The following is an 11,817-nucleotide window of genomic DNA, read 5'->3' on the forward strand; positions in this document are numbered from 1 at the left end:
CAAACATAAAATTGCAGCTTTACAAAAATCCGACTTAGTACTTAGATTTGAATACCCTAATTTTATATACTTAAAGTCTTTAATTAAAAATAAAAACAGCAACAACTCAATTGTAAGTTGACAAACAGGGCAAAATTCCTGGCCAAAAATAGTCATTAAAAGCTAACACATAGTTACAAAATGTATTTTACGTTGACTTTTTAAAAGTGAAATTTTGTGTTAAAATCATAAAATATAAGGCCTAGAATAGAAGCTATTAATTATGCTGTAACGTTGCATACTGGCTTCGGGCTGCTATTTTACTGGTATTTACTCTGTATGCCGTATCTATGTGGTCTGACATTCCTTATTCCTTCTTCCTACTGAGAATTTCCTAGAGTGAGGACGGTGCCATTTCTTTAACTATTCAATGATCATACAAGAAGCAAAAGTACAGCACGGGAAGATAATCTTTATTATATTTTAAATAAAAACAGAGCAGATAGCAAGTTCACGAGGTATTTTTGATTATTATTCCTTTAAAATCAGGCCTCAATAACAATAATCAAAAGCAAGCCTTAAATGCACAGATATTTTGGTCACTATTATAATCTTCAAGGGCACAAAAGCCAGCAGCGCAAAGTAAGATGAAGGTAATGGCTATGAGAATTTTTGACGTGCCAAAAATGTAGCTCCCCACATGAAACTCTACCCTTGTATTTTCTTAATGTTCTTCTTAAACATTGTACAATTACTGTTACACAGCAACATATCAAACATGCACATAGTATTCCTACAAGAATACTATGTTAATATTGTCAGTATTAATACTAAGCCTTTCCTTCCCCTCAAAATGCAATGAATCATGGTTCTCCTCCCTATATATTAGTGTTAGTGGTAATATGCAAAATTATTTTTGTTTTCCGGGCTAAATAACCAGATTGACTTCGCGTTTGGTGACCAGCTGTGTACCCTAATTTTTCATCTTTTATCTTCTTACTAAATTTAACTACATTTTATAAGCCCTGAGATATTCATTAACCTGCTAATGATTGTATACTTTGAATTTATACTTTATTCCACTCAATTTGAACCTCATGTAATAAGTATTTAAATTATTTACAGATGGTTGTAACTAAAGCAATGACAAAATTTGCTACCTGTCTAGTTATACTGCTAGTAAGGCCTTTAACTAAGAGTTGCATATTTTATGCGCTTTTTTTTTTTAACTTGCTGGAAGCAGTTCTTAAAATGACATCTCTAATTCTCTGTCAGCATTAAGTGCTTTTCATTTTGCTTACTTCTACATGGATAATCAGATTCCTTTTCTTCTTGTAAAACAATTCTTTTTTTTCTGCCCTGAACAGGTTAGTTGTTCAACTGAACAGGTGCCAAAAGGAACTCGGAATTCGCACAATACATTGAGAACTATAATGTTAACAGAGAAATATACATATAATAGGAATTCAATAAATTTTAGCTCTACATGAAATTAGTCCATTGTAAGGCAGCTGTTAGTGTCATGTACTTTTCATCACGAGGTTTGTTTCACCACGGAATGCAAGTTACCAGATTTAATTGGTCCTCACATGTAAATCTAAGAGTTTGAAATTTAAAAAAACATTTTGACAATCCTCAGAAAAAATAAACAAGTCAATGATGGCTGTTACTGTAATAATAGCTGGTACGGAAGAAAACTATTTTCCAGTAAATTAGATGTACAACTAAGGAGAAATCAAAAACTAAGAAGTGTTAGCTAATTATCATTTTCTCCACATTTATCTTTGCAGCATTTTTTTGTTCATATATTTATCCCTGTTAACTTCTCTGCTGAAAGAGAATTTTATTATCTGAACAGATTCCCCCATCTCCTTACGCACATGTTAGTGAAAAGCCGGTGTAAATATAAGATTGTATTTTCATGTCATGCCATATTTGTTTTTGTTTTTTGCCAACATTAAATTTTTCCCATGTAAATGATGCTGTGTAGAATGAGCTAATCTGCCAACTTACTATGAGATGGCTTTTGCTTAGAATATTCAGTTTTTGTTGAGAGCTTTTGAAGCATATTGCACGCTTGTCATCTAATACATTAACAAGTAACTATTACTCTTTTTAGAAAGGATACACTGACAAATTCTTAATTTAACGGCTTTGGCCGGACATTTTTACTGTGTCACAGGACAATAGCAATGGCAAAAACATTGACAATACAGTTCATGGTTCGGTTCTCCCATCTCACGGTACAGGTTCCTGAAACACACACAAAAAAAGACTTTGAAATATTAGCAAAATACTGAAATTGCCAAAATATTGAATATTACTAAAATATCTCATTGGTTTTAATATCTTATTTCCTGCAATTTGTTACATCTTCACATTTTGTATTTGTCTGAGGCATGCTTGTTCCTAGGTACCTAGCAATCCGGTTGATAGCCTTTTCAAAATTTAATTAGAGATAAATAAGCGTTTGATAATAAGTGCACTGTGTGGCTTTACTAGAAGTTGGATTTTGTGTGAATCAGCTTAAGGTCTCTTACCATCAGATGTAGTATCCCAAAAACATGAACTGGCTGTGTGAAAGCCATATGCACTCCTCTGGACCACCGCACAGGTCACTAAAAATAAAGTTGCAGAATGAGAACACTTACAAGCAAAGGAAAAGATATGTAAGATCTGAGTGTTTGAGTTCAGGCTCTAAAAGCTGTAAAATAATAGAAAACAAACATTCGCTGAATAGATTAGAAAAAATAAGTCCTCTTGATTACCGCCATGATTTTGCCTCCACTGAATCCAGTCTGTTGCCCATTGCCATAACTACTGGTGATTGTAGTGCAGGAAAAATCTGGGCCAAATCAGGTGCCTCATTCCATGGGCATAATCCAGACACAAAAATGAAGGAAAGATGACACTGGCTAAACAATTACTGTGTGGCCCTTCACAGTCCTACACAGAAGGAGGCACAGAGCTACTGACAGGAAAACACTGGGGCCGAGTGAGCTTCCCTGGAAAGAGGTAGCTGATGCAAATGCAAAAGGTGCTGCTACAAAGGACAAGTAGGTGGTTGCTTTTGAGTAGTGAAAGATCTCCATCTTTTAGGTATTACCATATATTATCTTTGGATGCATAAGCCAGAAGCCCTTCATATCCTATTAGGATTCAACTTGTGTATCATTCATTTACATGCTCTAAATTCAGAAAAGACCATGAGGACATAGGGGAACAGACTAGTGAGGAAGGACATGGATACTTACCGATATATTTATAAGCTTTTCCCAGCTTAACCAAATGTGTTAAGGACTGTTCCACGATGCTTGCAGTCCATTGGTTGATGTTATTCTGGTTATAATCTTCACCTCCCAAGACCCCATCTATACACTAAAAGGGCAGAGGACAGTTAAAGACATATACAAATCCCAACAAAAGTTTATTCATAAACATTTATAACCCCCAAAAGCATCTTAGAAAATATGCATCTGGTAAATATTTATTATGCACTGCCTCTGTTTTAGAATTTTCAACGCATATTTCCTGCACATATTATCTCACTCTGTGAGATACTATGGGCCATGTAAAGATAAATATGACATGGCCTCTGTTGTAAAGAGCTAGCAGAGAAGCTAACAAAAGAAATCTGTAGCCCAAGAAAGACTAATCAAAGATGATAAGTTATCTCATAAAAGGATTATGGAGGGGAAGTGGAGACGAAGAAAGGGTGATATTAATTGGTTAAAGAATGGCTTTGAAACAGCTGGGATTTGAAGTAGGTTTCAGATGCTAGAAACAAAGGATGAGGCTAATTTAAAAACAGAATTCTCATGTGTAATAATTACATTTTCATTTATATTATGTAATTAACTTAGCTAGAAAGCTCGCACCTCCTGCCGCTAAAAGTAAATCAACAAAGAGCACTTTTCAGGTGCTCTAGAACAAGCCAGTTAAGTAATTTTCTAGTGCCCACTCACATCCACTTCTGGTATCTGACAAAGAGTGCTGGTTTAGTATCACAAGCTTAGTTGTAAGGTTGCTTCTGCCACCTAGTCACTGTGACCTTTTGTCAGTGACTTACATGCATTATATCCACATCCAGAGGTATCTCACAACCTCTTAGAGCCCCTATTTTCCTAATCCTGAAAGTAAAGATAACGGCCTCATCTTATCAGGTTGTTGTGAGGATGGGGTAAGATCATGAATGTCAAGTGCTCAAGCACAGTGACTGTGACAGAGTAAGCACATATGCAATGTTAGAGATCACCCTCATCATTATTGCTGCTGCTGTTTTATTTTTTCTGGCTTCATTAAGATGTAAGTGACATAGGGGTGCCTGGGGGGCTGAGTCGGTTAAGCGTTCAACTTCAGCTCAGGGCATGATCTCGTGGTCCGTGAGTTCGAGCCCCGCATCAGGCTCTGTGCTGACAGCTCAGAAGAGCCTGGAGCCTGCTTCTGATTCTTTGTCTCCCTCTCTCTCTCTGCCCCTCCCCCACTCATGCTCTGTTTCTCTCACTCGCAAAAATGAATAAACGTTAAAAAATCTTTTTTAAAGATGTAATTGACATAAAACATTATGTAAGTTCAAGGTGTCCAATGTGATGATTTGATACACAATAATTTGATACACGTACATACTGTGAAATGATAACAGTAAGTTTAGTTAACATATCCATCTCCCCATGTAGTTATCACTTTTTGCCTTCACGGTGGAAACATTTAAGATCTATCTCAGCAACTTTCAAGCATACAATACAGTATTGTTAACTAGAGTCTTCATGCTGTACTACATAGTTCTAATACATGATTCTGAACTATTAAAATATGGCAGGATTTTCAGGTGCCTGTCTGGCTCTCAAACCTTGAGTTGATCTAGCTGTACAAGGCCAGTTCTGGGTGAGCTTGTGCCCTAGAACATTCAGACAGGTGAGGCACTGTCTCAGCATGGACTGAGGAGGTGCTCAATGTCCAGAGGGCAAGCCAACCTAGCCCAGACTAAAGGCAGGTAGGGCCTGTTAGGACACAGACCTAACCACCATACCTACAATACAAGGTTGCCTTCTGGGCCAACTCATTTTTTTTCTAGGATTTGGCACAGTGAAAAATGACTCAGGACTATTAAGTGTTTATAAATACCTTACCCACAGTATAGTCTGGATGTGATATGACTATAATAATTCAAGTTCCTCTGCCAGAACTGATTCCCAAATAGAACTTCTTGTCTGTTTGCCTACTAGGAGGACCAGATTTCACGTTTCAAATAATTTTCTTAAGATTTTGATTTAGCATATCAGTGTCTAGAAGATGTTAAGTGATTATTTTTCAATTATATTGGGCTAAAAAAGCATATTTCTACAGTCTTTTGACATATACAAATAGCTTACAGACATAAAAGTGTGGGCGTGTGAGATACACATACACACATACTTTTATAGCATTAACATTTAAAATAATATCTGGCCTACTGGAATACAAGTTCTTCCATTCAAAAGACAGACCATCAGTTTTAGAAAAAGGAGACCAGTGTTCTAGACTAATACTCCAACATCACTTTCAGAGTTAGCCCCAGGATGCCTGATAGTATACAACAAAACATAGAGGTACCCCTATAAAGAGCAAATATTAAAAATCTTGTTTTAATACTAAGGTTTATAACTTTGTACTGAAAGTCAACAGAACAAGCTTCAAGATGAACAAGATGTGTAACTCACCTCTTTAACAATATTGTGAGCTTCATCAACATTGAAGCCAACCTAAGAAGGGCGGGGGGGGGGAACAAAAGATACAGCTGCTTTCAACACAGACTTCCTTTTATTTGTAGATGTGATGACACACAGAATACCCTAGGCTGGCCTGGACAGGTGTTAGTGACAGCAGACCACAGCGGTGAGGGGTAACATCATGTCTATGGAGGCTGCTAATCCCACCTAGAACACTTCTAAAACTTCTAAAATTGCAGAATGTGTTCCCCACCCACCTCCCTCGAGATTTTGATTCATTAGGTCTGGGGCACAGCCTGGGCAACCATATTTTTTTTTAAAGAGCTTTAACTGGTGATTTTGATGAATGCCCTAGGATTGATAATGTTTGTATTATAAAGCTCAGGAAATCGCAGGAGGAGATAAAGATGTATACACAGACATCAGTATATAGGAAATGGCTACAGCAAAGTGAGAATGAGGTGGTCCATGAGAAGAGACTGATTAATAGATGGTTTTCAATTTTTTTTTAACTTATGCTGGGCAACAACGTGGCTTTCCTGAATTAAAGATAATGAACATGGTTGATCATTCTAAATTAATGTCACTTTAATACTATAATAGGTCTGGCAACTTAATCTTTGCTGTGGAGTGGCTTGATAGAATTCTGAGTTAAAAGCAACTATTAATGACATCCAAGTGTCCTAGAATAGAGAACTCGGCTATGTGATAAGATTGTAAACTAAACCAAAACTCTTCAGGTAATACATGAGTTGTTTCCATGGAGACAAGGTGCTTTATGACATGACCATTTCTGTAAGTCCCACTATGAAACTTAAAATTAGTTCAAAAAACAATTCTGGGGATAGGTATCATCTCAAGCACAGATTTAAAATATTTTCAAATCATTTAATTACACCACAGACTTCCCCAACAACAAAGGGATAAAAATATTCTAAACAATTAGGATTATGAAAACAGCTCTCACGTTTTGACCCTATGAAAATGATCATTTTATCTTAAGATAAGGTCATTGTCTATTTTGAAAAGTGGCCTACAAATTAAATGATGTTCCTTTCACTTCAATTTGGAAGGTCAGTAAATCATCAGGTAGTACTGGGTACCATGGTGACACATGTAATTGTATTTCTCTTTATATTTAGGAAGTGCAGCAGTACAGAACCCTCTTGGGAGTCAGGAGACTAGCACTTGTTGCAGGGTATGTCTGAGAGTGAAATTGCTTGTGCCTCAATTTCTAAAATAAGAATACTTTCCCACTAACCTACATCACAGAACGAATGAAGTTAAATATGGTTGTAGCTTCTGCGCAGTGTCACATCCCAAAGACGGATGAACCAGAAGCCCCTTCCACGGGTCTAATAACACACTATTTTCTGTGGCACCTCGTCCAGGTGCCTACTTTTATCTCACTGCACCATTCACCTGTGGCTACCATGGGACAGAAAATGTCTTTGTCTATTCTGCCCTTCAGACTTGTCACAGGTTATTCTGGGATCCGACAGGCCTCATCCTCCTAGTGGTTAAGTGAAGCCAGAGTTGTAGGTGTTTGCCAGAGGCCTGGGTTCAAATGGAGCATCTGTCATTCCTGGCAGCTTTGACTCTGGCAACTATGGTTGCCCAGGCTGTGCCCCAGACCTAATGAATCAAAATCTCGAGGGAGGTGGGTGGGGAACACATTCTGCAAACCACTTAGCCGCCATGAACGTCAGAGTCCCTATCAGTAACAGGAAGGTAACAACAGACACCATGGAGTTCCGGTGAGATGCCGGGAAGCCCGAGTCAGCAAGCAAGGGCTCGTAATCCATGAAGCACCTCCTTCCAGTCCACCCAGACGAGGGTGCCGGGCAGGGGGGCTCTGCCACCTGCTTTGGGGACGCCAAGGGGCAGAGGAAGCCGCCCGGCAGACCGGTTTCTAAGGCCCGTCTCGCAGACGGGCGGCGCCCGACACCCCATCCCCACCCCCCCACGCACCCCGAGTCCGTCCTTCCACCCCTGGGTCCCGGTTCCCCCGCCCGCCCCGCGCGCTCTTAGCCGCCCCTGCCACCCCGTCTCAGCCCACCCTCAGGACCTCGGGGTCGGTGGCCGGGCCGAGCCAGGCGGGGCGGGTCCCGGCCCTGAGGGGAGGACCCGGGCCCGGAGGGCGCCGCACCCCAACTCTCGCGGCCGCCTGGCGCCGGAAGACCACCCGGCGGAGACTCCGCGCCGAGGCGGGCGGGGGCGGGGGTCGCTCGCGGGTGGCCGAGGGGCGGTACCTCGTCGCAGTGGCGATGGTACTCCTCCATGGTGGCGCGTAGTCTCCTGCGGGGCGGAGCGATGGGCTGGTGGAGATCCGCGGCCGCGCACTGGCCTTCTAGGAGACTCCGCCCCCATACGTGTTTCGGGGCGGCCCCCATGAGAGCCCCGCCTTCGTGTAGAAAAGGCACCCCCTCGTTGGGAGCATGGGCAGGGTTCTGCGCGATGGGAGGCTTCTGTCCCGTTGCTTCCGACCTCTCTGGAAACAAGAGGTGGGTGTTAAAGAGCTGGAAACTGTGACAGTGTGATCAGATGGGGAGACCTAGCGTCAGTCTAGAGTCCGCAGTGTTGTTTGAGTCCCCACTGCTGTATTTATGTGCACGTATTCATGTCATTACCATCTAGCCAACAATTGTAGGTAATGTAATAATGGACAAGCCGCTTTGATTTGTCCACTTACTAGCTCCGTTACTTGGGTGAATTGACCTCCTACAGCCTCGTGTGAAAACTTAAATTTATACCTATTTCACGGTTGATTGTGAGGATCAAATGAAACGCTCTGTACATAATTCCTAAAAGTAAATGCTCCTATGCTGGTCCTCCTCAATGACTATGTGAAAAGAAATATGTGATTTCTAGGACACAGGGTGCAAATATCCTGAATTAAATTCAAGATTTAGCAGAACAATGATTACATTTATCTAAAAATTACTAACTTCCAGATGATCTTAAGGACTTCCTCATTTAAACTTCTAATAACCCAGCAGGTTTGTTTCTGGTACCATTATCCCATTTTTCAAGAACAAACTGAGGTACAGGGAGTTTAAGTAATTTGCCAAACTTTACAGATCCAGTAGGTAATAGAAGGATTTAAACTCAGGTAGTCTGGTGGTATCACCCAAGTTCTTAACCTAAATTAGTTTTCTATTGCTTCTATAACAAGTTATTATAAATTTACTGGCTTGAAGCAGCACAAACTTACTATACAGTGCTGGAGTTCAGAAGTCTGAAATGGGTCTGCAGGACTATGTTCCTTCTGGAAGCTCTATGCCCAAATCTATTTACTTGTCTTTTGCAGCTTCTAGAAGCTGCCTGCATTCCTTGGCTCGTGACCCCTTCCTCCATCTTTAAAGCTGGCAATTTAGCATCCTTTCTCCTCTCTGACCTCTACTTCCATCCTCCTACCTTCTCCTTCTGTCTCCCTCTCAAGGCCTTAACTTAATCATATCTGCAAAAGTGCCTTTTGCTACATGAGATAACATATTCACAGGTTCCAGGGATTCAGATGTCAGCATCTTTTGCGGGGTGGGGTGGGGGAGTGGGCACATTACTCAGCTTACCTCAACCGCTATTCCATTTTACTCACTAAAATCAAAGTTGGAAGGTTCATTAGTAATCTAGTCAAACTCTCTTATTTTACAAGTAAAACTGGAGCTCAGAGAGGTGCAAGTAACTTGGACAAGGGTACATAGGGTATTAACTGGAACCCTGGGCTTCTGAATCTCAGGCCCTTCCATCTCTGCTCTCATTTTATGAACTGTTTACTTGATAATGTGCAGTTTGTTACTGGTTCTCCTAAACTGTGGCTCATGTCAAAGCTGCTGCAGAAAAGCTGCATTTGTACTTCATAGAGGAGGAAGACTATTTCTCCTGTTTCAGGATATTTTGTATACCAGAGTTATTATACTGAAGTCATTGCAATATGGTGACAGAGATTATGCCTACTTGTTTTGTGGCTGATAGTCCTTCAATTTCAAATCACAGAGAAACAGCTAACTCCCATAAGAAACCTTTTCTAGAATTAGTATTTATTTCACTTCAAAACTATTCTTCATCTTTGAGAACCAGAGTTCATTTTTCAAGTTTTGAGGTACTTGAGGTATACTTCTGTATACTTGAATAAGACACTTAAAATCACAGTTATTAATGTTCTCACTAGGAGACCACCATATGTTCTGTAAATGTTGAGGGAACTCTCCAATTTGTAATGCTAACCCTGCTTTGCTGTGGGTTCCGTTTCAGGCATCTGCTTCTATAATCCTTTTGTTTCTAGTATGTGAGCTACTTTGAGTCAAGATTTTCACACAGTACTGTTTTAAGGCCTTTATAATATCTGGTCCCAATATGATAACATGAATTTTCTTCCATAGCACAAGCCATTATTACAAAGGAAAATTGCATGGTAATACATTTCTCCGAATTATCAAGAGTAAAATGCTAATTTTTAAATTGCTTTATTTAGGGGCACCTGGGTGGCTCAGTCGGTTAAGCATCCAATTTCAGCTCAGGTCACGATCTCATTGTTTGTGGGTTCGAACCCTGTGTCAGGCTCTGTGCTGATTGTTCAGAGCCTGCTTCGGATCCTCTGTCTCCCTCTCTTTCTCTCTGCCCCTCCCCTTCTCACGCACACGTGCTCTTTCTCTCTCTCCCTCAAAAATAAATAAACATTTAAAAAATTGCTTTACAGGAACACTTGGTGGCTCAGTCGGTGAAGTGTCTGACTTTGGTTCAGGTCATGATTTCATGGTTCGTGGGTTTGAGCCCTGCATTGGGCTCTGTGTAGACAGCTCAGAGCCTGGAGTCTGCTTCGGATTCTGTGTGTGTCTCTCTCTCTCTGCCCTACCCCACTCACGCTCTCTCTCTCTCTCAAAAAGAAACATTAAAAAAAAATAAAAAATTGCTTTACTTAGAATGAAAATGGTTCAACAATGGGCAGGAAATAGAAGATATAAATGGAGAAGTTACTATGCTCATATACACTTTCTCTCAAAAGCTGGTCACCAATGTAGATGTGTGAGGAGAAATGTCCTACCTATGAGGTAGGAAATGTCCTACCTATTCATTGCTCTGCTATGGAATTAGTCTTTGGAGGATTGAAAAGAACAGGATTTGAACCTTGGCTGCAAATCAGAATCATAGGAGGAAGTTTAAAAAATTATCTAGATTAGACTCCACCTCCTGAGATTCTGATTTAATTGCTCTGGAGAGGAGGCTGGCATCAGTAATTTTGCAAAAGCTTCCCCCCTGCCCCCATGATTATAACATGCAGTCAGGGTTGAGAACACTTGGTGGAAAATCCTTTCTTTCCCCTTATGGAAGTCATTAAAACAAGGTAAGATCTCCTGGTAAGATTTAAATACAGCTCTGCAGGAAGTTAGAACAACAAATTATATTAATTCTTGGAGCTTTTTTGTGACCTGTGATCTATCTGGTCATTCATTTATTCATCAAAGGTTTACTTAGTACCCACTGTGTGCCAGGCATTGTGTTAGAGCAGTGGTTATCAATCAGGGGAGATTTTTTCCCCTTCCAGGCTCCTGCAAACATTTGATAACATCTGGAGACATTTTTTGACTGTCATCATTAGAGTAGATGCCACGGGTACTGCTAAACATCCCACAATGCATGGGACAATGCCTCACAACAAAACTTATTTTACACACAATAATAGTGTTGAAGTTGAGAAACCCTGTGTTAGATAGGGGTGAAAATAGAGACAGGAAAAATTCTGTGTCTCTATGGCATTTATATATATTTTTATGTACATCTGTATATGTGTGTATAGGATGTCAGGTAGTTATAAGTGTCACAAAGATGATTTAAGCAAAGTAAGGGAATAAAGTATGATGGAGGAGAGGCTATTTTGGGTGAGGTGATAAGAGAAGGCTCCTCTGAAAAAAATATTTAAGCAATCGTTTGAATGATGTAAAGAAGTTAGATGGGAACTTGAAAGTTAGATGAGATAGGAAGGGAATGGTCCTAATTTCAAAGTGAAACCAGTTATGGTTTCTAGCTACATTCAGCCCTTGGAAGCATGAGCGGAAGAGTAGGATCAACCAGGGTTGGGGTTTTTCCAGGTGATTTTAACTGAGGAAGAGAGGATCATGGGATTTGAACG

At 40.3% G+C, this 11,817-nt stretch overlaps 1 protein-coding gene across 1 annotated transcript; it reads right to left on the bottom strand.

Moving 5' to 3' along the window:
* Window positions 1-431: 431 nt before the first annotated feature.
* DYNLT3 (dynein light chain Tctex-type 3) lies at window positions 432-8,016 on the bottom strand. The gene is made up of 5 exons (XM_030305736.1): window positions 7,940-8,016; window positions 5,679-5,720; window positions 3,234-3,357; window positions 2,520-2,597; window positions 432-2,232 (listed from the first exon to the last, which is right to left on the bottom strand). The coding sequence occupies exons 1-5, from the start codon at window positions 7,967-7,969 to the stop codon at window positions 2,156-2,158; spliced, it is 351 nt and encodes a 116-aa protein (XP_030161596.1). The 5' UTR covers window positions 7,970-8,016; the 3' UTR covers window positions 432-2,155.
* Window positions 8,017-11,817: the final 3,801 nt, after the last annotated feature.

Source organism: Lynx canadensis, chromosome X, assembly GCF_007474595.2.
Source record: "Lynx canadensis isolate LIC74 chromosome X, mLynCan4.pri.v2, whole genome shotgun sequence".
NCBI classification, from domain to species: domain Eukaryota; kingdom Metazoa; phylum Chordata; class Mammalia; order Carnivora; family Felidae; genus Lynx; species Lynx canadensis.

Coding starts and splice junctions, on each gene's coding strand:
- DYNLT3 (XM_030305736.1), bottom strand. CDS start 7,969: ATGGAGGAGTACCATCGCCACTGCGACGAG. Junction 5,721..7,939: donor ACCATCGCCACTGCGACGAG/GTACCGCCCCTC, acceptor CGCCCTTCTTAG/GTTGGCTTCAATGTTGATGA. Junction 2,598..3,233: donor AAAAGCTTATAAATATATCG/GTAAGTATCCAT, acceptor CTTTATTTTTAG/TGACCTGTGCGGTGGTCCAG.